Raw genomic sequence first — 27,871 nt, forward strand, 5'->3', positions numbered from 1 at the left:
GCCAACATCTGTTGGATTATAGAAAAAAAAAGGAAATTCCAGAAAAACATCTACCTCAGCTTCACTGACTACACTAAATCCTTTGACTGTGTGGATCACAACAAAGAATGGAAAATTCTGAAAGAGATAGGAATACCAGACCACCTTACCTGTCTCCTGAAAAACCTGTAGGCAGGTCAAGAAGCATCAGTTACAACTGGACATGCAACAATGAACTGGCTCCAAACTGGCAAAGGAGTACATCAGGGCTGTATGTCAATCTGCTTATTGAACTTATGTGCAAAGTACATCATGCGAAATGCCAGGCTGGATGAAGCTCAAGTTTGAATCAAGATTGCCAGGAGAAATATCAATAACCTCAGATATGCAGATACCACCACCCTTATGGCAGAAAGTGAAGAAGACTAAAGAGCCTATTGATGAAGGTAAAAGAGGAGAGTGAAAAAGCTGGCTTAAAACTCAACATTCAGAAAACAAAGATCATGGCATCTGGTCCCATCACTTCATGGCAAATGAAGAGGCAACAATGGAGACAGTGTCAGACTTTATCTTCTTGAGCTCCAAAATCACTATGGACAGTGACTGCAGCCATGAAATTAAGACTCCTGGTCCTTGGAAGAAAAGCTATGATGAATCTAGACAGTGTATTAAAAAGCACAGACATCACTTCGCCGACAAAGGTCCATATAGTCAAAGATATGGTTTTTCCAATAGTCCTGGATGTGAGAGTTGGACCATAAAGAAGGCTGAGCACAGAAGAACTGATGCTTTCAAATTATGGTGTTGGAGAAGACTCTTGGACAGCAAGGAGATCAAATTAGTCAATCCTAAAGGAAATCAATCCTGAATATTCACTGGAAGGACTGATGCTGAAGTTGAAGCTCCAATACATTGGCCACCTGATGCGAAATGCTGACTCACTGGAAAAGACCCTGATGCTGGGAAAGGCTGAGGGCAAAAGGAGAAGAGGGCGACAGAGGATGAGATGGTTGGATGGCATCATCGACTCAAAGGACATGAGTCTGTGCAAATTCTGGGAGACAGTGAAGGATCGGGAAGCCTGGTGTGCTGCAGTCCATGGGGTCACAAAGTGTTGGGCACAACTGACTGAACAACAAACTTGTTGCAGTGGAATCCTCTGTTCTCCTCCTATCCCTTGTTCATTCGATTTGGCATTTAGCATAACAAGCTAGCACTAACACCTTCTCTCTTCACCTAAAATATAGTGCATATATAAAAATAAATATTAGTTTCAGGAGATTGTATTTTTCTGAAAGACAAAATAATCTGCCTTTCTAGCCCTCTTTCTAGCCCTGAAAATGTCTTCCTCTTTTTTAGGAAGTGTTATGAAGAACAAAGAGGCTCATTCACTCATTTTCTTCACAAAGCTTTATACAGCACTAATCATCTACCCATTTCACAGAGTAAAAACCTACTACTCACAAGGATTCCACATAACCTCATATTCCTCTGTTTGGGATACTTCCCTCTATTCCAAGCATTTCCAACACTTCAAAGAAAACCCCAGCCCTTTTACAAGTGTCTTTAATATTTGTCCATAGCCCCACAAACTTTATCCTTATACCTCTCCTCCCATTTTTTATCCTCAATCTCAATGATAAGAAAAGTGTTTATTTAGCACATTCTCACTCAATGAAGGGTTTTTTTTTTACTACCACTAAAAGGGTTTTGATTCAACATATCAAGCATAAAAAGCAACAATTGCACCTAATAAAAAGCTACATAGTGACAACCATGCCAAAAGACAATGAAATACCTCAAAACTAACATTTAGATGACAGGTAGATGAACTGACATGTCCTACACACCCCAGTTAAAGCATGGAAATTGAAGCCACATTCAGCTGTGCCAGATACAAACATTCCACAAAGCAAAAATAAGAAGAGAAAACAGTAACAATTAACAACAATGGAAGTTAATTACAGAAAGCAAAAATAAATGATACCTTTAAATCTAACTACAAAAGTCGAAAGGTGCTTTGTGATGACCTATAATCTGGGATAATAACCTGCACCACTTAATCTTCCTTCTCAAAAGAATTTGTAGTATCAATCATTAAGCAAAAGTAGAGTACAACTACCTATGATTTAGCATTCTAGACACTTACCTTTTACCTATTATCACTACCTCTATCTTCTTTGTAAACTGAGTTTCAGATTGCTCCTTAAATGTTTATCCATCTAGATTAAATAAAACATAAGACAGTTAGGCACATAAAAAAGATGACATACACCACCCACAACATGTTGAATTTTTTGACACATCAGATTCACATTAAATTTTCATAATTTATCATTTAAAACATGAGAATTATGTACAATTTTCCAATTTCTTTCTTTCCTAAAAAGACACCAATTACAATCTCCAAATTTCTGGTCATCTAAACTGTGTCACCAGTAAGGTGCCAAAACAAACTTCCATAAGCAATCATATTTGGAAAAAAATACAGAAACTCAAAATACACTGACTTCAATGTAAAAAACTCAGCCAGAAGAGAATATTATCTACGTCTACACTTTGTTTTAAATCTAGAACAATTAAGGGCACTTGTGTGTGTGTGTTAGTCACTCGGTCATGTCTGACTCTTTGCAACCCCATGGACTGCAGCCCACCAGGCTCCTCTGTCCATGAGATTCTCCAGGCCAGGACACTGGAGTGGTTGCCATTTCCTCCTCCATTAAAGGCACTTACTTACTCCCAATTTGCAGCCTAATTACACTGAAGTGAATCTTGTTCTAAGCCACATAAAGAATTTTAAATATGAAAAAAAAGCTGCCCACATCAGGCAACTAGTTTGTAAATTTAACTAAACAGACCAAACTTTTTTTAGGTATTAACAATCCATCTAACTAGCCATCTGAAATACTAACACAAATTCTACATGACTACAAACTCTAAGTATCTTTTGATACTATCTCTGGAATGGATTCTGTCAAACAAAATTAATCCAGAATGCTTCCTGGCAAGAATAGAGGTGGTTTTGAAAAATGGAATAAAGAAAAAAAAAAAAAAAAAGCCTCTTTAGAACTAGGAAACGAACAAAACTTAGGTGAAGCAGGTGGAGATGAAAAACAAATAGTAAGTTTGCTAAACCATGCACTAGTGATAAACCTATTATTTTAAATAGAAGGGTTAGTTCCACAGAAGAGGGTCTTACTGGTAAGAAAAGAAAGTATTGTGATCCTCACAACGTTTAGGAAAGTAAAATAAAAGTTAAACAAGAAGCGGGGAGGTAAAATAAATGTTAAAACCTGACTCTCCATGTAACTAACTTCCTTAAGCCCCTGCTGCTGCTGCTAAGTCGCTTCAGTCGTGTCCGACTCTGTGCAACCCCATAGACGGCAGCCCACCAGGCTCCCCCGTCCCTGGGATTCTCCAGGCAAGAACACTAGAGTGGGTCTACAAATGATAACCCTCCTCACTCAACTTGATTTTATTGATTTACTCAGTCATTCCAACTCTGTTCTCAGAAAATATCCGAGATTTTGTCAGCCCCTTCATTCTGCCATATCGACCCACCAAGTCAACAAAGAAGGATCTGGATTCAAGTCTCCACAGATCCTGGGCACCTTACTTCACCTCCAAGTCTATTTCCTCATTGGTAAAGTGAGGACATCACTTACCTGATATGTACATAGATGGAGTAGCAGAATACAGCATCTGCTAGTTCTGCAGGCCTTATCCCCTACCACTCTCTCAATCAACTTCACCACTTTTTTCCCATTCCTAACTCAACAGTGGTTATTATATACCTTTTAGACACATTTAAAACCCCCAATCCTAACCTTCCTTGATCCCTCAAGAAGTAACCTTCTTGTCTATGTTCCTCAAAAAATGGCTACCATCAAACACAAGCATCCTCTTCAAATTAGTTACAACTTAACAGATGCTTTATGTTCTGGGGGAGAAAACCGCAACCCGCTCCAGTATCTTGCCTGGAAAATTCCATGGACAGAGGAGCCTGGCAGGCTGCAGTCCATGGGGTTGCAAAGAGTCAGACATGAGCATGCATGTTCTAAACAAATGTATCCTGTCTCTCAGGTCAAAAAATCCCTATAAAAAGGTAATGTATTTTTGGAGTTCCTCATGTATCCAACATCTATCAAGTATTATGACCTTTGAGCTTTCAAACCCTATTCAACTACATTTTGTTTTCAGTTTCCCTACGTTCAAAATGCAGTGATTTTCAATTAGCTAAAGTGAGAAAGGAAGAATCCCCTTTTCAGTATTACCTCACATTTACTTTTTCCACCATTCCCCAACGTTTTTCACATCTCTGTCTTTTCTTCTCCCATTCAGCCTGTTCACATTTGCTTCTGTCTACGCAAATGCTACGTGTAATTCAAGGCCAAATTCAAGTGTCAAGCATAAAGTCTCCTCAGACAAATCTCACAAGCATAAAGTCTCCTCAGACAAATCTCACACAGGTCTGAACTTCTAACACTTACTGTCTAGACTAACATTTTCACAAATATATTTGGAACATTAACATGCTTAAAGGTGTTACCATATCTAGCAATTTGGTGAATACTGCAAACTATATATCATTTTTTTTAAGTCACAGTGGATTTTAAAGGCTCTGTGAAGTTCTACAGTAGCGATCCAAATATAGTTTAACCTAGCAACTCTGAAACTTATATTACTATGGAACATTTATTTCAATGAACAGCAATTAACATTGTGAAACACACCAGCATGCTCCAAAGCACCATTTGGGATTTTCCGGTTCGGAGCTTTGTTCGGCAGCTAGCTGTACTTTTTGACATCTTTTACATAGCTATTAAATTTACAGGGGTGTGTGTGTTTACTTCCCACAACTAGAGTAGAAGTTTCTTAAGAACAAAGACTTTCCTATTCTCCCTTTTATTTCTGGTACACTTCAGATATTCAATAAATAGTCACAGAATCACAGCAGGTGAAGACTGAATTTATTCCACGCAGTCACTAACTGCACACTTAGCTTCCTCTTCTTAGGGCAGAATATAGTGCTGTTGGTATTTTGGACACCAGAAGACTATAAAGAACCAAAACTTACATCCAGACTTTAAAGTGAAGAATTTTTTGAACTGAAAGTTAAGTATTTCACTAAAGCAATTAACCCTAACACAGGTATCTTTAACTGATGACTTAAACATACACATAATGGAGCCCTTCCCTCAGTGCAACACAGCAAATACACACAGGGATACACAGAGAGGTGTGTACACAGAGAGGTGTACACACACCGCTCAAGAGTACCTTTTCTGACATGGTAAGTTCCTGGCTAGCAAATATGCTTTATGTCCAGAATAGAGTGTTCAAAAAACAAACAAACTGAAATTACAAGATAATTACCCAAAGAAACCAGGAAGGCCTGGGGGCTTGGGGGGCGGGAAACCTGGAGGGGAAGGTGAAAAGGGTCGCTGAAAAGGAGCGATTACTCATGCAAAAGTGAAGATAACTGGACTAATGAATGGTCAAAAGCATACACAGACTGACTTCAGCTCAAAACACGAGCTTTTAATAATCAGACCAATAAAAATATGGAATGGGCTCTTCAAAGAAGTGTTTCCCATCACTGGAGATGAAAAGGCACAGACTGCACAATCCACTTGGTAGGGATACTGTGGAACAAACCGAATGTCAGAGGAGAAGGAAGATGAGAAGCCTCTTAAGAGTCTTCCAGAGCTATACATCTGGGGCCCTAAAATATCCATCTTGCTCCAAACCACCACAGCACCTGCTCCCACTAACACTGCCAATAGGAGAGCCAGGAAGAAAACGATGTGATTCACTCACCCTGACCAGCAACTCTGAATGCACGTCCTGAGAAAACAAGGCCACAGAGAGTGAAGAGTTCACAAAATCAATACTATCCCACCGATAAAGTTAAATATATTTTTAATGACTTTAAATGTCAGTCAACATTGTTTCTCTAACAAAATGTATTCTATACTCCGAATTAACTCAAAACGAATATTTGAAACAGATCCTGTTTGTGAGGGAGCCTATGTGTATTACCTCTCACGCTGTACCATTATTCCAGTTTTTCCCTAGGGTGTAAGTTCTTTATGGTCTGGGACTATTGTTTCTGTATCTGTCTGCTCCCACAGATGTTTAGTATGCTGCCTAACAGCGCTGCTTCACTAACTAACATAGATTAAATTCATCAGAATGTCCTAACATCCTACAGTTAATTAGAGACAGCAACTCGATGAGCCAGGACACACTACTCAAATTCAAGTCCTACTCAGACTGTTGTTCCCTCTGTAACCTTGGGCAAGTCATTCAACTTGTCCAAGTCTCAGCTTTCCCATCTGAAGAACAATGAAAGTGGGGATAACAGAAAATACTCCACGTAAAAGGACTTGGCACACAACAGGTGCTGGATAAATGCTTCGTATAACGCTCAGCACATAATAAGTGCACTGTATTAAATAAGTAAAAGTCTGTCTCTTTTTGTAATTATTTTCTGCAAAAGGCACTGTCCGATATTAGTATGAAAAGTTTATTTCACAGAAAAAAATACTACAACTCTTCCTTTTTCGTATCAAAAGATTAAAGCGACTAAGGTGATGCACAAATTATACACCTGAAACTATAATAACCACATCAGGAACTTGGCTCTGGGACCAGAAATCTACTTCCCCCACACCCCACCCCCCAGATTTCTCCAAAGGAGTTCAACAGTCAAGAGAACCAGAGATCTCTTAAAAACCACGGCAGCGGAACAATGGTATTCTGAACCTCTGTCGGTTATTCGAACAAGCCACACAGCCCAGCCTTTGCTCCTCCGAGGGCCCGTCCAGGTCTTCTTTCCTTCGCACTCTGGAGGCAAAGGGCACCTAAGCTCATCCTCACCCCAAAAGATGAAACTTGTCTTACTAGGCCGCAACCCGCACCCCTCCGGAGCTCATCACTGCACGGGAAAAGCGGGGAACAGGACAAGTCAGGTTGGAAATGCTCTTCGGGGGAAGGTGTTCGAGGCGCCTCACGGTACCCGCATCCCGCGTGAGGCGGTCCAGACAGACAGACGCCCCATAAGGAACCGCCCGGTTCAGCTTCAGTGACAGACGGGCTGCCACCTCACCGTCTCCCGGTCCCGCCTGACACTCGGCCAGGCTCGCCCGGCGCCAAACCGGCAGCCCCCGGCACCCTATCCTTCCTCGCTCTAGGTGACAATTCCACAGGCCGACCGACTTCAACTTCTACAAAAAGAGACAGCAAGCCCCCCCCAAAAAACCCACCTGGGGAAGGAGATGCTCCTCTACAAAACGCCCAAGCTCAAGGCAGGGCGCATGCGCATTTCTCACCCAGGCATCGATCACGTGACTTGAAGTGGCTTGGGGGGAGGTTTAGTTCGCTCGGTATTTGATTAAAAGGTCTTAACGAGACCTGAGAGAAGGGCGCTCCTCCTGTGCGCATGCGCTTGTCTCGAGCCTCATGGGAGTTGTAGTTCTGTGGGTGAAAGCAATCCCCGCCCTCCTCTTCTCCCGAGGAACTTCCTAGAGGGAGAGGGAGGGGGAGGAGGGGGGGGCTCAGCGCCCGGAGGCCAGGCTCCCAGTAAGCGGAGATGCTGCTGCTGTGGGTGTCGGTGGTTGCAGCCTCGGCGCTGGCAGCACCAGCTCCCGGGGCCGGTGGGCAGAGGCGGGGAGCAGTTCAGGCTTGGCCCGATCCTCCTAACGTGGTGCTAGTCGTCAGCGACTCCTTCGTAAGTATGGAAAGGCACGGGAGGGGGCGCCCTGCTGCACAGCCGCGATGCCTGCAGGCTTCGGGGAGCAGAATCTGAAACTTTTAAACATGTTTTGTCCTGATGCAAAGCAAAAATGCATTTTACCTTGACGCCCCGTACTGACCTCCGTGCACCGCATAGACATGCATGAAACATATAAAAGCATGCCTTAGTACGATGCACTCCGATTCGCATCTTAGCAAAATTTTTTTTTTCTTTGCTAGCCCATTAAATTACTAATAAACTTTCAGTCCATATCTCCGCTTGATTCAGTTGTGGGGAAAAATAACATTCTGCATCAACGTAAAAGCCTGTTAGCTTTACAGTGATCAATGTACTTTTATTACCCAGTTGCCTGATAATCCTGTTAGTGCTGATTTATATTCATTAGTTGACATAATTTGAGCCATTCTCCCATATTCCGGATAAACTGTATGCGTCTATGTGTTGTTGCTGTTGTTAATCCCAAACTTAAACAGTTTCTGTAACTTTCCCAAACCATCAACTAAAAAGAATACAAATATTAACATTACCTTGATAGTTTTAGTATTATCCATGGTATTAAAACTACTGCTTGGACAAATGTTTGTTTGCTAACTATAATATTGTTTATTATGACAGGGTATCACTGTGGTCACGGAGATTGTTGGTATTAAGCATGTCTGGCAGCAAAGAGCCCTTTTAATCATTACCTTGTATTGCCTTCCTCATAAAATAACCCAGGATGATTAAAGTTACATAATCTGGATATACCCCGAAAATTTATTGAGAATTTATTACTTAACGTAATCTTTATGATTATCTAAACTTAGGATCCTAACAGGCAATCTTGGAGAGTAACAAGAAAGAGTTTATTTTCAGTGCTCTTGAGATTAAAGGGAAAGGAAGGAAGCAGGATTGTGCAAAAAGAGAACTGACTGTTGTCACTGTCCCAGCGGAGGCCTCAGCTGATCTTGTGCGTAGTTCTCAAACTAGTATGATGCTTCAGAGCTGTTTCCAGTTTGGGGGAGGAGACCAGGTCTTTCTGCCTTCATATTAGATGGCCATTATCTGTGGAATGCACCCAGAATGGGGCACCATTTGGAGCAAGACAACTATCGTCAGCAGAGGCAATCTTTCACTCTAAAAGGGAATCTGCATGGTGTGTCACACAATTGCTAGAAACTTCCGAAGATGACTGACATATTTGGGGTTTGTTTGTTTGTTTTTGGTATAGTATAAACACATAGATTTTTCTGTATGTGTGTATGTACATTTTGATGCAGATTAGTATCTCTTAAGAGTATAGAAGAAAAAGTCCTGAAAATACTAGCAAGTCAAATTCAGCAATATATAGAAAGGGTTATACACCATGAATAAATGTGATTTATCCCTGAAATGTAAGGTGGGTTTAACGTCTGGAAACTAGTCAATGTAATAGACCAGTGTGCTACCTAGTAAATGTTAACTGAGTAAAGGACAAAAAAACACGTGATCGTTTCAACAGACACAGAAAGAGCATCTGACAGAATTCAGTAACCCTTCATGATAAAAGCACTCAATCAAGTAGAAATAGAATTTTTTCAACCTGATTAAGAACATCTGCAGAAAATCCACAGTTAATGTCATAGTTAACTATAAAAGACTGAATGTTTTCTCACAAAGACCAATAACAAGACAAGGCTATCTGTTCTCACCGTGTTTATTCAACAGTTAAGCTGGCGGTTTTCTAGGAAGGGAATTAGACAAGAAAATGAAATAGAAGTCATCTAGATTGGAAAGGAAAAATGTCTCTATTTGCGGATAACATATAACCTTGTATAAAGAAAATCCCAGGGAATCTACTACAAAACTTTTAGAACTAATAAGTTAGTCTACAAGGCTATAGGATATAAGATCAGTATATAAAAGTCAATTGTATTTTTATAGCCTTGATTGATGAACAAGCTAAAAATAAAATTAAAATAATTCTATTTAAAATAGCATCCAAAATATAAAATACTTAGGATTAAATATAACCAAAGAAGTTCAATTCTTATACTCTGAAAAACTATAAACATTGTTGAAAGAAATTAATGAACACCTAGGTAAACATCTTATGTTTATGCAATCAGATTTAATATTGTTAATATAGTAATAATTATCAAATCGATCTACAAATTCTATGCAATCTCTGCAGAAATCCCTAAGACATTTTTGCAGAAAGAAAAAAAATCCTGAAATTCGCATGGAAATTCAGGGGACCCCGAATACCCAAGGCAGTCTTGTAAAAGAAGAACAAAATTTGAGGACTTAAACTTTCTAACTCCAAAACTTACCTTATCTTCAAAACTATAGTCATCAAGATAGTGTGTCACCGGTATAAAGATAGACATATAAATTAATGGAATAGAATTGAACATAGAGAAATAAACTCTCAAACTCTCATTTGATTTTTCAGTAAAGGTGCAAAGACCATTTATAAGGGAAAGAATAGTGTTTTCAACAGATAATGCTGGAAAAACTGATTATTCACATGCAAATGTCTCACACCATTTTTAAAAAGTAACTCAAAGTGAACTGATAAATTAAAACCTAAAACTATTAAGCCCTTAGAAGAAAACATGGGTGCAAATCTGTGACTTTGGATTAGACAATTTGCATGCGTGCTATGTCGCTTCAGTCATGTCTGACTGTTTGTGACCCCATGGACTGTAGCCTGCCAGGCTTCTCTGTCCATAGGATTCTCCAGGCAGTGGGTTGCCATTTCCTGCTCCAGGGGATCTTCCTGACCCAGCAATAGAACCCACATCTCTTATGTCTCCTGCATTGGCAGGCCGGTTCTTTACCACAAGCACCACCTGGCAAACCCTTAGGCAATTTAAAAATGGGCAAAAGTTCTGAATAGACAGTTCTCCAAAGAAAATATGCAAATAGCCAATACGCATATGAAAAGATACTCAACATTGTTAATCATTACAGAAATGCAAATCAAAACCACAATGAGACACCAGTTCACACCCACAAAGATGACTCTAATCAGAGGCACGCTAGAGCCATGAGAATATGAGAGAAATGCAACCTTCATATGCTACTGGCGGGAATGTAAAATGGTGCAGCCAGTTTTGAAAACAATCTAGCAATTCCAAAAATGTTAAACATGAGTTGAACATTGATCCAGCAATTCCACTTCAAGGTATATATCCAAGAGAAATAAAAACATATGTCCACACAAAAACTTGTACATAGATATTAATACTTCCAAAAAGTGAAAGCAACCCACGTATACACCAGATGATAAATGGGCAAATAAAATTTAGTAATAATACTCAACAATAAAAAAGAAATGCAGTATTGATACATGCTGCAACGTGGATAAACCTAAAAGTCATTACGCTAAGTGAAAGAAGCTACTCAGAAGGGACGACATATTGTATGATTCCATTTGGCCAAAGAAAGCAAATCTACAGAGACAGTAGAGACAGACAAACAATTACCTAGATTTGGGAGAACAGGAGGATTAGCGGGTGACAGTTAAGGAATAGTAGGTTTCTTTTGGACATGATGAGAATGTTCTAAAATTGATTGTGATGATGCTTGAACAATTCTCTAAATATACTAAAAAACCACTGAATTGTATAAATTAAATGGATTAGTTGTATGATGTGTGAATTATATCTTAATAAACCCATTTTTTAATAGAGAAAATAGGCAACTCAGCCTGAGTCTTAAAGGTGTGAGGGCGTAAGCATCCTCTCTGCCTCCCTCCTTCACCCCTGCACCCATGCTCTTTGTAGTTTTCATGAGGTTTCAGGAGTGGGAGGTAGGCACAGAACTGGATAGCAGAGCCTAGTGAGATTCTCATTCAGTCTGATGAACGGATCTGAAAAGAATGCTCTAAACAGTCTTGATTGATAATGCATCACAGTTAAGATTACTATTATATTCTTTCATTAGAATGATGTCTTGAAATCTAAACTTCACTGGTTTTCCCTGGCCCAAAATGATAAGGAGTTGCATACCAAGTCATGAATATTCATTAGAAGGACTGATGCTGGAGCTGGAGCTCCAATACTTTGACCACCTGATGCGAAGAACTGACTCATTGGAAAAGACCCTGATGCTGGAAAAGATTGAGGGCAGGAGGAGAAGGGGATGACAGAGGATGAGCTGGTTGGATGGCATCACCGACTCGATGGACATGAGTTTGGGCAAGCTCCAGGAGTTGGTGATGGACAGGGAAGCTTGGTGTGCTGCAGTCCATGGGGTCGCAAAGAGTCGGACACGACTGAGCAACTGAACTGAACCAAGTCATGACTCTAAAAGGAGCAATCCAGATCACAAAATTATATCTACCAAAAAGCTTATCCATCCCAAGGAGGGGAAATGCCTGCCTCCCAGGAGAGTCAAGAATAATAGCAGAATTCAAAACCTAAGGCAAAAGGTAATGAATATCATTTCTGGCACTTTTATGCAGAAAGCCAATTCAGTTCAGTCCAGTCCTCGGTTGTGTCCTACTCTTTGTGACCCCATGGACTGCAGCACACCAGGCCTCCCTGTCCATCACCAACTCCTGGAGCTTTCCCAAACTCATGTCCATCGAGTCAGTGATGCCATCCAACTGTCTCATCCTCTGTTGTCCCCTTCTCCTCCTGCCTTTAGTCTTTCCCAGCATCAGAGTCTTTTCCAATGAGTCAGTTCTTCGCATCAAGTGGCCACAGTATTGGAGTTTCAGCTTCAGCATCAGTCCTTCCAATGAACACTCAGGACTGATTTCCTTTAGGATGGACTGGTTGGATCTCCTTGCAGTCCAAGGGACTCAAGAGTCTTCTCCAACACCACAGTTCAAAAGCATCAGTTCTTCAGTGCTCAGAAAGCCAATTAGCGGGTCTCTTTTTCTTTTTTAAATGCCCAGTTTTAGAGTACTCTACTTGTTTGAACTGTAGGAATGACCTTAAGAAAACTAAAATAGGCTAATATTAAATTATGAAAGTTATTCTGAAAGCTGTTCTGTAAGATTGTCTCTCCCAACTAAGTGTGCTAGAACTGTACTTAGACCTATGACTGATTATCCATTGTGAACTACAGTACCACACTATGGAAAACTTACTTGCTCTGTGGTTTTTATCAGCTAACCATGTTAAGATCCTTTTCAGTTCAGAATGAATTGCTATGAACCACCTCCCATCCATACCATGAGCAGTGGTACCACTTTAGCCTATTTTTTAAAGTATTTGCTAGTGTGTAAAAACTACATGAAGTTAAAAAGCCAAAACTTCTAGAAATGTTCAATATTTTCTCTAATAATATAGTTTTGTTCTTCATTTAAAGTATTAGTATGCTTTTGACATTGAGAATATGTGTAGCATAATTTAAATATTTTCTCAGAACCTAGTCAAATATAAATCTTTTCATTGATGCACATAATCCAGGTATATTAAGTTTTGCAAAAACGCAGTGTTGAACTTTGAACATATTGAATTTGTCTTTTGTAAATTATACAACTCTGAATTAAAGACTTGTTTCATTTAGCTCACTGAATATTTATTGAGTGCCTTTATATCGTAGGTAGTAAACTTTACAGGGACCACCTTTTACATATGCTGTGTTAGAAACCTCCTGAAGTGAGGTAGTTATCCCCTCCCCCATTTGCCATCCTTGCTGTTCTGCTCTTTAAAGATACCTGCTTTCTAGCTTGCTTTCCATGGAAATGAGTCAAGAAACTGCTAACTTGAGTTACAGACACGCTACTGTAGCCATTTGCAGGGGTTGTTACACCCAACTGAAACTAGTCTGCAGGACTTGGAGTCCAAGCCTCACTGTCTGAATTGTATGGCATCCCAGTGCTTCTGCTACCAGACCTCCTGCTCCACCCCTCCGAAAGGATGAACCTGGGTGGCTGGGTTGTCCAGAATCCGGCCAGTGGCCACAAATGGTTATTATCCCCCATGTCCAAAAGATTTGAGGAATAAGAACTGTAGGCATTTGGGTTTTATCAAGATAAGTTTCCGAGAATTTGAATTTATGGATTTAGTGAAATTTTTACAAGGGTAGAGTGTGCACTTTTGTCTTGGGCTCCATAGCTCATCATTCAGGAAATCAGGAGTTACTTGCTTAGTATTCAGTGATTACTTCTGCTAGAAGTGGTATTTATTTCAACATATAAGCATGCTCTAACTTTCCCCATCTTTTAAAAAAATGACCTTAATCCCACATTTCTCCTGTATCTAACCCTCTATTAGCTAACATCCATCCTTTTTTTTTTGCTTTCCTTTGCAAAAAAACTACTTAGAAGTGGTTTCTTCACCTGTCATCTCACCTCCCATTCTCTCTTCCCTTTCTGTTTTAGGTGTCCATTCTTACAGCTCCATTGGAAGTGCTCCTGTCAACGTCACCAGCCACCAATTCCAATGTGCATTTTCTGCCCTTATTTACACACCTTCTGAACACAGCTCTTCCCTCTCTCTCGACACACTGTCTTTTCTCAGCTTTCATGAAACTGTTTCCTGATATCTTCCTCCCTCCATAGTCATTCTTTCTCAGTTTCCCACTCTGCCTTCTCTTCTTACCTGGGACTCCTCAAAGCTTCTTTCTTCCCTCTCTTTTTGCTCTCTCCCTAAAAGATTTCACTGTCTCACAGTTTTCAATGCCATGAATATATTAAAGCCTTGTTTCACTAGGATAGATTTCTCCAAGCTCCAGATTCCTGTCTGTACCCTAATTTATATCTCCATTTGGAAATCTCAGACATCTCAAAGATTTATGAATATCCTATATTTTGGATAGCTCACTTTTAAACTGTATTTTATTTACAAAACTACATTGAAAACATACAATAGATGTAACTCCAGGACTGGAACATTCTTTTTTCTCTTTACCAAGAAGAGTTCTTCAATTCCCAATTCAATTCCAAAATGGGTATCTCCAACCCAAACATTTCTTCCTGTCTTCCAGCTCATTTCTCTAGCTGCCTAGTTGTTACCTCCACTTAAGTCCTGGAGGTGTCTCTACCTTATTTGAATGGGTAACCCTCCTCATTCTTTAGCTCTCACTTCCCAGAGAAGCCCTCCCTGTTCACTCTTATCAAGAAGGTTTCCTTTATTATTCTGTATCTTAGATTTTTTTCAAGGCCATATCACAGTAATGGTATTGTAATTATTCTTGGTTTATTCTTGGTTTCCCTGATGCTGGAAGATTGAAGGCAGGAAGAGAAGGGGACGACAGAGGATGAGGTGGTTGGATGGTATCACTGACTCAGTGGACATGAGTTTGAGTAAGCTCTGGGAGTTGGTGATGGACAGGGAAGCCTGGCGTGCTGCAGTCCACGGGGTCACAAAAGAGTCTCTCGGACCCAACTGAGTGACTGAACTGAACTGATGTTTTTTGCCCCTCCCACTAGACTATAAGCTTCATGAGGCCAGGAACTCTGTTTTTATTCACCGTTGTATCTCCAGATCTTTCATAGTGCCTGGCACATACCAAATACTCAACAAACATTGGTTCAGTCAGTCCATCCAACTTTCCTTTAATTTCCTTCATTTATTTTCTGTATTCAAATGGATCCAAGTGTCACACAACATGAATTTGCACTATTATGAGCCAGAGAATGATAACACTTTCTCTACTTGTTTTCATCATTTGAAGGTTCTTAGGATCATATTGGGAGAAGGCAATGGCAACCCACTCCAGCACGCTTGCCTGGGAAATCCCATGGACAGAGGAGCCTGGTAGGCTGCAGTCCATGGGGTCTTGAAGAGTTGGACACGAATGAGCGACTTCACTATCACTTTTCCCTTTCATGCATTGGAGAAGGAAATGTCAACCCACTCCAGTGTTCTTGCCTAGAGAATCCCAGGGATGGTGGAGCCTGGTGGGCTGCCGTCTATGGGGTCGCACAGAGTCCGACATGACTGAAGCAACTTAGCAGCAGCAGCAGGATCATATTGAAATTTTTTGCTACTTGTGAATTTTTTGAAATATTTATTTATTTGGCTATACTGGGTCTTAGTTGCAGCAGGCAAACTCTTAGTTGTGGCATGTGGGATCTAGTTCCCAGAGCAGGGATCAAACCTGGGCCCTCTGCATTGGGAGTGTGGAGTCTTAGCCTCTGGACCACCAGGGAAGTCCCAACTACTTGTGAATTTTATGGTTAAAATTAAAGGAAACTATTTTCTTCTTTTGCGATGTAATCAATGCTTCATAAACAATTAAATTTCTTTATTCCAGGATGGAAGGCTGACATTTTATCCAGGAAGTCAGGTAGTGAAACTTCCTTTTATCAACTTCATGAGAGCACATGGTACTTCCTTTCTAAATGCCTACACGAACTCTCCAATCTGCTGTCCATCACGCGCAGGTACGAAAATGCTTAATATTACTGGAAATAGCCCCACCCTGAAAATGTTTTCACTCTTTAAAAGATTACACTCCAAAATAGGATAGTAAATCATATTTGGCATCCAATAAAAAATTTTTAATGTATGTGAGGTGTGTTTGGGGGCCTCCCTGATGGCTCAGCAGTAAAGAATTGGCCTCCTAATGCAGAAAGCGTAAGTTTGATCCCTGGCTTGGGAAGATTCCCTGGAGAAGGAAATGGCAAGCCCTCCAGTATTCTTGCCTGGGAAATCACAGGGACAGAGGAGCCTGGCGGGCTGCACTCCATGGGATTGCAAAGAGTCAGGCATGAATTCGTGACCAAACAACAACATGGGGTATTGGGCTTTTTTAAGAGTAGAAATTTTACCACCTAAAATAGTGTTTAGTTCAAGTGTTATTGTTTCATTTCCTTATGACTGGTGACTAAGAATCTCTTGACTGTCCAGGCAAATTCGGAAATGCTTATATTTCCTAGAAAAGTTCCGTTTAAATTTTTCAGTAAGAGATAAGTATTTGGGAGAGGACTTTAAAGTAAACTAAGGAACTGAACTGAAGGAGTGTTAGTCATTCAGTCGTGTCCGACTCTTTGTGACCCCATGGGCTGTAGCCCACCAGGCACCTCTGTCCATGGGATTCTCCAGAGAAGAATACTGGAGTGGGTTCCCTTTTCCAGGGGGTCTTTCCAACCTGAGGATCGAAGCCAGGTCTCCTGTATTGCAGGTAGATTCTTTACCATCTGAGCTACAAAGTAGATAAGACTTCTCAGATATACCTGGATTTTTCTGTATTATTTCAGATTAGATATTTTTTCCTTCAATCTCAATTCACTTCTATCCCAAATCTAACCATTTGCTTTTATTATAGTAATTTAAGAAGTAGGCAGTTTTAATAGCAAAATATTGGTGATATTAAATCATGACTAACTGAAAAATAGAGGAAATTGACATTTTTATAAATTCTGTTCTCTGATAGAGTTTTCTTTCTCTTCCACTTTATGACAGTTTGCATTGGAACTCATAAATAGCACCCAATGATTTTCTTTTGTCTGTTGAGTTCCTGACATCATATTCTCTGTGATTTGAGTCACAAGTTCTTTTCTGTGACTACATGTTCAGCACTGTCAATTATATAATCACTGATGATTAAAAGAAGCCTAAAGTGTGTTATAAATGACATTTCCATGATGAAGGACCAGGTACATTACAAACACTTTTGTTCGTTTTTTGCTATTTATTGAGCAAGTGGAATGAGGGATGTACTAGGGTGGGGTGAGGACTAGGTTCCAGCCCTCAATGGACTGTGTCAGGCGCATCCCTCAGTTTCCTAATCACAGAATGCTGTGTGTGCTGTGTCCCTCGCAGGGTTGTTCCTAGCATCAGATGAGATGATGGATTTTAAAAGTGCTCACAGAACTCTTAAGGATTTCAAAAATGTTAGGTGTTGCTTTTCCTGGAGGAAGTACATTTTGAACAGTTGGAACAAAGAGAAGGAAATAATCGTAATAAAAACTCACATGTATTGCATTCTTACTGTGTGCCTGGCCATAATCTAACTGCCTTGCGTGTCTTAATTTGTATAATTATCCACATTTTCACAAAGTGGAAATTGTTGTTATAACCATTTTGCAGATGAAAACTAAAATAATGGAAGGTTATATAACTTATCAAAGGTCCAGCAGTGTTAGGATTCAAAGTCAGGTGATATCCTATTCCACTTCTCATAAAGAAAGCATTTTGTTAAGTGAGAAAAGGATTCAGCCCTACTACATGTGTACACAGAAAAGGGAAAAGGCTTTTTTTTTCCTGCTCTACTGAGATATAATTGACATAAAATACTGTGTTAGTGCCGGGGTCCGGCCTTGGCAGGATCCAGGGGGCACCCTCGGGATGAACGGCGTCGGCGAGAGAGAAGACACGTGAGACCAGCCTTGATAGGGCCAAGTCTGCGAGGGAGAGAGAGAGAGAGAGAGAGAGTGACCAGATGGGGGTTGCAGCTGAGTCTGGCAGAGTCTGGCGATGCTTTATTTTTTACCATGGCTTTTATACCCTAAGTTAGTACATTTCTAAGGGGAAGATAGTTTAACATTACGTCAGCTTGTCCTTCACGAAACCAGGGTGTTTTCTGCATACTTCTTTGTTTATGAGGGTCTTGTACATTATCTTCTGGCCTTGGGGCCTATTAACAGGTGAATGTAAACCTATTTTCCGTTTCTATGGTGACCTTAACTGAAAGGTAGCAGTCTCATAGGGCAACAATACAGAGTAGGAGTATACCCTTGTTAACACAAAAATTAATCCTTCTGCAGAAGTTGTCAGTTGCATTTATCTAAGAAGTTTACCCCACACTGACTCTGTGACTTTGGTGAGGCAGCCTCTGCCTAGCACTCTTGGCTGACAATTAACAACCATCTCATTGTTACCACACTAGGGCTAAGCTCTTATTTCTCTAGATCTTTATATTAACAATGGTTTCTATAACACAACCTTTGCACATTAAAAGCAAAAACACAGCAAGCAAAACACAGCAAGCAAATGTTAACCCAGTAGCTACTTTTAGAATAATTTTTCTTGTGTTTTCTAATAGGGCTTCCTCACCCCCCAAAGGGCTCTATGTCTGTTAGGGCCTTTATATGATCCTGTTCTTTATGTTATTTTATGATTAGGGTATTATAAGCAATCATGCATATTAGTACCATGTTTGCCAAACAAACTAAAATACCAGCAAAGGAGTTTAAATTAAAACACTCCTTTCACCCTGGATAATCTCATAAAATACCACCACCCGGGAAACTTATTGATTAACATTCTAAATTTATTCTTATTTGGGAAGAGATCGGGGAAGGCCTTCTGCCTGTGTCACAGAAATTAGCGAGTAGTCTATTGAGGCAGGCATCAGAAAGACAGATATCTTTAAGGTGAGCGCCGGGGGCAGCTTTTCGAAACCCCTGAAAACCTGATCTGCCTTGCCTGTCAGGCTTTCTCCTCGTGACCTTGTCATGGGTGGGATCTCGTGAGCTGGCCTTTTCGAAACCCCTGAAAACCTGATCCGCCTTGCCCGTCAGGTTTTCTCCCTCATGGCCTTGTCACGGGTAGGGTCTCGTGTGTTGGCCCCCGGCATGTTAGTTTAAGGTATATACCATATTCTAGAGAGAATAAGAACATTTTCATGAGTTGAATCAGTCAGATTAGGTTTATGTGCATCACACAACACTTCTAGCAATATACAGCCATAATGCTACCTCCCAAAAACCTGGCGACAATGAAGTAACTACCAAAGCTAAGCTCCGAACACTGGGGCCTTATTAACACTTGTGTCCCCAGGACCTAGGTCATAGCTGCAGAGCAAATGATGGTAAAGAAAGAAGAAACTAAGCCTAAAGGTAGTGGAAGAAAGAAAACAAACAAAGATCAAAGTGGAAGTAAATGAAGTAGAGGCTGAAAGCACAACAGAAGAGAGGAATAAAACTAAGTTTCTTTTTTAATAAAAGGGACAAATCCTTAGCTAGACTTTCCAAAAAAAAAAAAAAAAGAGGACTCAGAAATTAAAGAGGAGACATTATGACCGATGCCACAGAAGCGTTTATCGCTATGACCTTCCCTCTTAGAAGTGCTTTTTTCTGCCGTTTGTGTTGCTATGCTGTATTTCCATTTTCATTTGTCTTGAAGTAAGTTTCTGATTTCCCTTTTCTTCTCTGGCCCATTGGTTGTTCCGGAGCATGTTGCTTAATCTCCATGTATTTGTGAATTTTTCAGTATTCTGCTTCTAATTGATTCTAGTTTCATATCATTGTGGTCAGAAAAGATGCTTGATTGATTTCAGTCTTCTTAAATTTACTAAGACTTGTTGTATGACCTGACATACAATCTTCCTGGAGAATATTTCATTTGCACTTGAAAAGAATGTACTTTCTGTGTTTGGGGATGGAATGTTCTGAAAATGTTAAGTCCATCTGTTCTAACATATAGTCTAGTGTTTCTTTTTTTATTTTCTGTCTGAAAGATCTACCTGCTGTTGAAAGCAGGGCTATTGAAGTCCCCTAGTATTATTGTATTTGTGTCTGTTTCTCCCTTTAGTCCTGTTAATATTTGGGAAAAGATTTATTGACTAAACAATCATAGCTGTAGAAAATAAGAGAGAAGACATAGTACACTTAACTTTTTTGTGGCAAGCCAGTAACAAGACAAGAAACAAGGAAAACCCTTGGGAATTTTGGGGTAAAGAAATCTGTACTTCATTTGACCAACTTGGAAAGTTGACCAATAGATATGTAGTGATTATTCTTATGACTGAAAGAAACTCAAGTAAGATAGGATTTATATTTAATTCCATCTATTTACCTTAAACAACCTGACCTGTAAGCCTTAGAGAGTCACCTGTAAAGTGGAAATAGGAACTCATTTCGGTTTTCCCCTTAATAAAACGAGGTAACAATCAAAAATGTTAGGTAAAACACCTAATGCAGGTATATCTTATTGCAGAGCCTGAGCTCTAGACTAGTAATCTCTTTTCTCTCTTGGTATAATTGTCTCAGTCATTAAAACAAATTGTTAAGCTTTATTTACACTGATCCCATTTTTTTTCCACCAGCAATGTGGAGTGGGCTCTTCACTCACTTAACAGAATCTTGGAATAACTTTAAGGGCTTAGATCCAAATTATACAACATGGATGGATGTCATGGAGAAGCATGGCTACCAAACACAAAAATTTGGAAAACTGGACTATACTTCAGGACATCACTCCATCAGGTAAAAAATAAAAGTGAGTCTCTTTGGCAGAGAATGGATATGTATACATATGACTGGTTCCCTTTGCTGTCCACCTGAAACTACCTTTACATCGCTGATCAGCTATATGTCAGTCTAAAATTAAAAGTTTTAAAAAATGGTTTTCATAGACAGCCCACTACTGTAATACATACATGTACCCTTTTTGACTTCTTTTATTTCTCCGCAAAGCTGAAAGTAAATCTCTTAATCCCTAGATTGTGTTAATTTGGCTAAATCTTTAGCTTTCTTTAACCTTCTTAAAATATTGAAATTACTTATATGCTAGTAATTTTGTTTTCCTTAAACATTAACGGTCTATAAAATTGTGTAGTCCATGAGTTATTTTGATTTATATATACAATGGCTGCTTTGTTTACTTTAAAATTTGTTTCATTGGCTATAATCTTCTTGTTACTTGCTTTTGTCAGTTCTCTCCAACTTTATTTTTTTTCTTTCATTTTACTCAGTCCTCAAAATTAGGCAACCAAACATAGGGGATAAGAGTAGAAATCTAGAATCAGATTACCAATCACTTCTCGGCCTTTTGGCTAAGATCAAGTGTAGAATCAGATTGCCTACTTTTGAATCCTAGCTTCTCAGTTTACTGCTAACCTGCAGTATAATCTTAGGGTTATTACTTAAGCTAACTTCTTTAAGTTTAAGTAATTTTTTAAATAAAATTTAGATATTAAATAATATTATTTAAGTTTCTTTGTTGTGAATACTAAATGAAATAATATGTGCTCATTTCATGGAGTTTTACCAGTTTCTCTTTAAAATCCTTCTACTTTTTGGAAAGTAAGGTTAATCCAAAGTCAGATACAACCATTCATATTATCCGATTTGAAACAGTTATTTTGTTGTTGTCGTTTCCGCAGTCAGTCCAGTAATGAAAAAAAATCTAAGATTGAATGCCATGTACTCCATATCACTGTCATTCTCTGTGTAAGATGGTTAAACTTTGATCTAAATTTTATTCCTCAGTGGGATAATAATTCTTAGAGTGCACAGATCCTGTTTTTCCTTTGTACTACTTTATTCCCATTGCCACCATAGTGCCTGTACATTGTAGGTACACAGTTAAATGTTTTAATGAATAAACGAATGGAATAAAAAGTTATAGCTTATTATTTGATAAACAATGATATTCTATTTTGCTGCTGCTGCTAAGTCGCTTCAGTTGTGTCCAACTCTGTGCGACCCCATAGATGGCAGCCCACCAGGCTCCCCCATCCCTGGGATTCTCCAGGCAAGAATACTGGAGTGGGTTGTCATTTCCTTCTCCAATGCATGAAAGTGAAAAGTGAAAGTGAAGTCGCTCAGTCATGTCCGACTCTTCGCAACCCCATGGACTGTAGCCTACCAGGGTCCTCTGTCCATGGGATTTCCCAGGCAAGAGTACTGGAGTGGGTTGCCATATAAACAATGATATTCTATTTTACCTAGGGTTAAAATCAATAAAAGGAAAAGAGCCACTTAAACATTGATATTTGGGAAATCAAAGATGGTTTTCAGTGTAATAATTGCTTATAGCATATTTTCACTTACTCATCCTCTCACCAGAGCTTAGGAAACTTAAATAAACTGTCAAGAGTATTTGTATTACTGCTTATGTGCCCACATACAGCACTTCACTGACACATAGGTCAAGGCTGCTGTTGATGGCATGTCTGCATGAGTTACAGCACAGTACCTTTCAGAATTTTCTGTGCAAGTTTAAAGATGAGTTTCAGGTGGTATAAAAAGGTCTCTCATGTTGATGTTTGACAGAAACCAACACAGCATTGTGAAGCAATTATTCTTCAATTAAAAATTTTAAAAAAAGGTCTCTCACTATCAAACATCATAAATAGGTGCATTCAGTGTTTTTTGATAGACTGACTCTCAAAACTAGTTTTTGTAACATTGTGCTACCTTTACCACTGAAAGTAGCGATTTTTGAACTTGTTTGTATTTTCAGCCAGGATTACAAGTCCCTTTAGTTTATTGCTCCAGTTCTCTGTCTTTTCTCAACATCATGTGATGCTTTCTTCTTGTACCAGTTTAGGGATATTAGTCCAGCTATGTGTCCCTCCCTGTAAACTATACTACATCAGACTGGGAACTTTAAAGGCTACATGCTTGTTTCTTCCAGACAACTATTAAAGTGCTGGTGGTACCATTCGTTAAGATGCCACTTATAAACTATAAGACCAGGGCAGGTTATTTATCTATTCAGGATGCCAGCTGAATGAGCGTACACTAGATGACTCTAAAAAATTCTTCCTTTCTGAAGTTCTATGACTTCACTGGAGTACGATTACATGGTTTATAAAATCCTGATATTAATCTGCCCCCTCACATTATAGGTGTTGTGCTCATAACAAGTCTAATTCAGTTCAAATTTTCTGTATCTTCTTAGCAATTGAAAGGAAACGTGTACTTAATTCTTAAGGTGTTTTGATCACTTTCTCTCTGGGGTAAAGCTTTTGTCATCACATCCCCAAAGTCTCAAACAGTGGTCTCAATCAAGGGCAATTTTTGACACCCCCCACAAGACTTTTGACACTGTCTGCAGACACTTGTGGTTGACAGCACAGGGGCAATGCTGCTGCCATCTAGATGGCAGAGGCCAGGGCTGCTGCCAAACAATCCACAATGCACTGGACAGCACCCACTTCCCCAAACAAAAAGTTAACAAGCCTAAAACTTCAATGGTGCAAAGGGAGAGGAACCATGATCACAAGCTAAATACTTTATACTCATCATCATGGCCTTAGGAATGTCACACTGCAAGGCATCGCTAGCATTTTCAGTTCAGTTTAGCCGCTCAGTCATGTCCGACTCTTTGCCACCCCATGGACTACAGCACGCCAGGCCTCCCTGTCCATCACCAGCTTCCGGAGCTTGCTCAAACTCATGTCCATCGAGTTGGTGATGCCATCCAACCATCTCATCCTCTGTCATCCCCTTCTCTTCCTACCTTCTATCCTTCCCAGCGTCAGGGGCTTTTCCAATGAGTCAGCTCTTCGTATCAAGTGGCCAAAGTATTGGAGCTTCTGCTTCAGCATCAGTCCTTCCAAAGAATATTCAGGACTGATTTCCTTTTGGGTTGACTGGTTTGATCTGCTTGCAGTTCAAGGGACTCACAAGAATCTTCTCCACCACAGTTCAAAAGCATCAGTTCTTCGGCGCTCAGCTTTCTTTATAGTCCAACTCTCACATCTGTACATGATTACTGGAAAAACCATAGCTTTGACTAGATAGACTTTTGTCACTAAAGTAATGTCTCTGCTTTTTAATATGCTGTCTAGGTTGATCATAGCTTTTCCTTCAAGAAGCAAGCATCTTTTAATTCCATGGCTGTAGTCACCAACTGGCATTTTGAATTTTATTTATTCTCCCATATTCTAAGGGATAAGATCCACTTAACACTAGTATTTCAATTTCTTTAGAATCAACAAAAGAAAAGAAAATGTTAGTTTGGAAGGGTATAGAATTAGAAGGTCTTGGGTAATTAATTTTTATAGACATTTAAAAAACTAGATTTCTAAGATCAGTACATTGAAGAAGGTAAACATTAACATTCCTTCAAATACTAAGATGATCCTTACTAAAGTTAACAAGGGTAAAATCATGTATGGAACACCCATTCAGAAAATACCTATTTACCCACCTACAGAGTCCCAGATGCTATTTTTAAGTGATGGGAATACTGTAGTGATCAAAACACAAACATAAACACTCGAGCCTCATGGAACTTACACTCTAGTGGCAAATTTAAGCAAATCAGGAGCAAATTTAAGCAAACTGCTGTCTTATCTTTCCTAGCTAAAAGTTTGAAACCTAAAATCAGATGGCCTGGCACTTCATCTTACTCCTGTTGTTCTCATCTTACTGCGTAAATGTTCTCAATTCATGTATCTTAATGTGTTTCTAAACCATGTTACAACAGGCCATACTTAATCCCATGAAACAAATGAAAAATTAGAAGCCTGCTTCCCAGATGAGAGAATTGCTATGGCAAACTCTTTAGCTCGAGCTTCTTGGCAAGTGGCCAAGGGCAGCAAACCATGGGCTGCTCTCACATTTCATCCCCCTGGCCTCCAGACCAGAAGCACAGACTTTCTAACTAGGACCTAAGTGACCAGAGGGAAGCAGCAGAACTCAAACAGCAACCACAGAGTCCCTTTCAATTCTGCAGCCTAATGAATAAGTCTGTGTTTATCTCATCCATTTCTACTTTTATTTTAATTGTGTAATCAAAGATCGTATGTGGGGCTTCCCAGGTGGCTCAGTGGTAAAGAATCTGCCTGCCAGTGTAGGAGACCTGGATTTGATCCCAGGTCAGGAAGATCTCCTGGAGAAGGAAATGGCAACCCACTCCCATATTCTTGCCTAAAAAATCCCATGGACAGAGGAGCCTGGTGGGCTACAGTCCATGGGGTTGCAAAGAGTCAGACACGACTTAGGAACTAAACAATAACAACAGGATCCTACATGCCTTAGATTAGATTTATCCATACTAAAGAGGAGTGTATTTTATTCTTTTCCTTATAATGGAAAAAGATATGCATTCCTTTGGTCATTTTAGAAGCTTTTTTAGAACCCCACAGCTTCATACCTTGTTGTTTTTAATGAAACTCAGTATCTAAAACAGCTTGCGTTTATTCTGAGTACATTCCCAGAATGACTGCTGATAGTGAAAAAGTCTGCTATTGTTTTATTTTATTGCTCCAGAACCCTTGCTTCTGATGACTAGCAAATTCTGGCTGAAGCAGCTGCTGGGGCTATCTTCAGAATGCTGCCTACCATAACTCCTACATCAATTTCTTGGGATACCAGTGATAGTTCTAAGTCTACAATTTCATTACAATTCTTGGATTTTTTCCCATTTAATTACTCAAGTTTAAGGTACTATGTGTAGCTGCCCTCAGTGAAGTGTATCTCCTCCTTTTGCCAGTGCTGACCATCCGTGGAATTTATTCCAATCTACTTTTCGAAGAACCTGAAAATATCTAATAACGTGGAGATTTCACTTTTTAATTTAATATTAGCATTAGCCAGATGTGACCTGGCTAAAGTGACGTATGGTTTAAAACAGATTTTTTTTTAAGTCTAAAAAAATTACATTTTAGGACAAAATATGGTGAGTTCTGTTTAAAGGCAGAAACAAACACATCCAGATTTTTTTCAAGGAGTGGGAGAAAAAGCTGTAAAGTACTACATTTTATCTATTCTAAGGTGCACAATTTTTTTTCCCCCACAATTTAACATCTCTGAAGTTGCAGTGCATCTTACAATTGATGACTACAAAATTCTGTTATGGTCTTCTGGGTAGTGTTTTCTCTTAATAGTATATATTTTTCAAAAGAGTACATTTCATATTAATAGCCTTTTAGATTTGATAAACTCGCAGAAGTAGAACATCAGTAGGCTTAGGTGGAGGACAGGAAGAAGACTTCTGAACAAATGCAGCCAAGTAGGAAACTGAAAACCTTTTGGAAGACACTGGATAAACCAGAATTCCTATAAGAAAACCATGAAAGGTAGAACTTTAACATGTGAGAAGGACGAACTACAAGCTGAGGCACTGGCAGAAAACAACCTGCCTGTTTCATCAGAGAAGTTGAATATGAGAATCTCCATAAAATTTGTGTTCTGTTAAAAAAAAAAATCTTGGAGTAGTTCTGTTCTATTCTTTCCATCCTTGAACATATTTCTTGCCCTCTGATCAAGTCCCATGATGATTTTAGATCAATTTTTTGGAGTTCATGCAATTACTTTCACAGTTTCACTTGTTTTCTAAGCAGTCTTTCCATCCTGCCAGTTGGCTCTTTCACTGACTACACCGTGAAGCATCTGGCTCTTTTTCTCGTATGATGCCAGAATGCAGAATCTCAAAAGTAAGGTATTAAAAAAAAAAAAAAATAGAAAAAGCAAGATACTTACTCTGTAAGGAATATATTAAAAATTTAACTCATCCTACAGTTTCTAAAGAATATTAAAATGTCTGGAAGTACATAGGTAAATCAGCACTCTTAACATTAAAAATAAAGTAACAACCACAGTATCTACCATATTCTTTTGACTCAAGCAAGACAAGAATGTGTTTTTAAAAAATTACGTGAAAAAATATTGCTCAAGCAGATGAGGAATTAAAAGTTGTTATCTGTCAACACAGGAAGAACAAAACTCATTAATGGCAGACAAAAGAACTAAAAAAAATGGAGATCTAATTTAGTCTAAGGGCAAATATTATAAACCAGAATGATAGCTTGTTTTCATCATGATAACCCTTAGTTATTAAAGTAGTTGAGAAGCAAAACACAGTGCTAACCCAAATGATTAACTGTGTAAGGGAGTTTGTGTGTTTTTTAAAGAACCTAAGCTGCAGGAAAATTCAGCTTTCTAAAAATGATTGGCCACACATGACCTCCATAGAACTAATTTTATAATCAGTGGCAAAGGATATTTTTTATTTCTGTCATATGCTTTTATAAAACATTTTGAAGAAATGTGTTTATTTTCAAAAATTACTTATTATTTTCATTATTTGATTAAAAGCACCCAAATCTTAAGTGTCAAATATTTAATACATGTTTACAAAATTATTGAGTAGGGAATTCATTAAATAAACTGAGGTAGATATATACACAGTAAAATATTAGAAAGCAATTAAAAACTGGTATTCTCTAATACCTAATGGCATTTGACACAAAGGTATTCCAAAAACATATAACTTAATTTAAAAATTATGAAACGGTATGTTGCATGTCCTTTTTTGAAATATATATTGTACATACATACGCTATATAAAACTGGGAAGGGACATGCCAAAATACTACAATGGTTGTCCCTCTGTAGTAGAATTAGTGATTTTTATTTGCTTTTTGTTAATCAGTTTTTTTTTTCTAAATTTCCTAATGAACTTTTAAAAAAAAATTATTGCAGAAAGATATCTGGGAGAAGGAAGATTATGGGAATTTAATAAATTCTCTCCAACCTGACTGAGAAATATCCTACCATGACTTTATAAAGAGATCTGGCTTGGAAAG

General features: G+C 39.0%; 2 protein-coding genes and 1 pseudogene across 8 annotated transcripts in view; 2 read left to right on the forward strand and 1 right to left on the reverse strand.

The window, feature by feature from the left end:
• TTC37 (tetratricopeptide repeat domain 37) overlaps positions 1-7,363 on the reverse strand; it is a 96,374-nt gene extending 89,011 nt beyond the window's left edge. For 3 of the 5 annotated variants that reach the window (XM_043913627.1, XM_043913630.1, XM_043913629.1), the window contains exons 1-2: positions 7,248-7,361; positions 2,129-2,201 (exon numbers count right to left, since the gene is read on the reverse strand). The gene's annotated coding sequence lies outside the window, so the exon portion shown is untranslated. Of the gene's footprint in view, positions 1-2,128; positions 2,202-5,799; positions 5,818-7,247 lie in introns of those variants that run through there. The other 2 variants (XM_043913631.1, XM_043913628.1) reach the window with 2 other exon arrangements.
• Positions 7,364-7,480: 117 nt separating this feature from the next.
• The window catches only part of ARSK (arylsulfatase family member K), a 67,860-nt gene continuing 47,469 nt past the window's right edge, over positions 7,481-27,871 (forward strand). For 2 of the 3 annotated variants that reach the window (XR_006342825.1, XM_043913634.1), the window contains exons 1-3: positions 7,481-7,711; positions 15,917-16,046; positions 20,654-20,813. Coding sequence is in view for 2 of the 3 variants with exons in the window: in XM_043913634.1 (XP_043769569.1) it covers positions 7,574-7,711; positions 15,917-16,046; positions 20,654-20,813 (428 nt within the window). In the remaining variant the exon portion in view is untranslated. The remainder of the gene's footprint in view (positions 7,712-15,916; positions 16,047-20,653; positions 20,814-27,871) is intronic. The other variant, XM_043913633.1, reaches the window with a different exon arrangement.
• On the forward strand, positions 21,363-21,506 carry LOC122701206 (annotated as a pseudogene).

The sequence above is a fragment of the Cervus elaphus genome, chromosome 9 (genome assembly GCF_910594005.1).
Source record: "Cervus elaphus chromosome 9, mCerEla1.1, whole genome shotgun sequence".
NCBI classification, from domain to species: domain Eukaryota; kingdom Metazoa; phylum Chordata; class Mammalia; order Artiodactyla; family Cervidae; genus Cervus; species Cervus elaphus.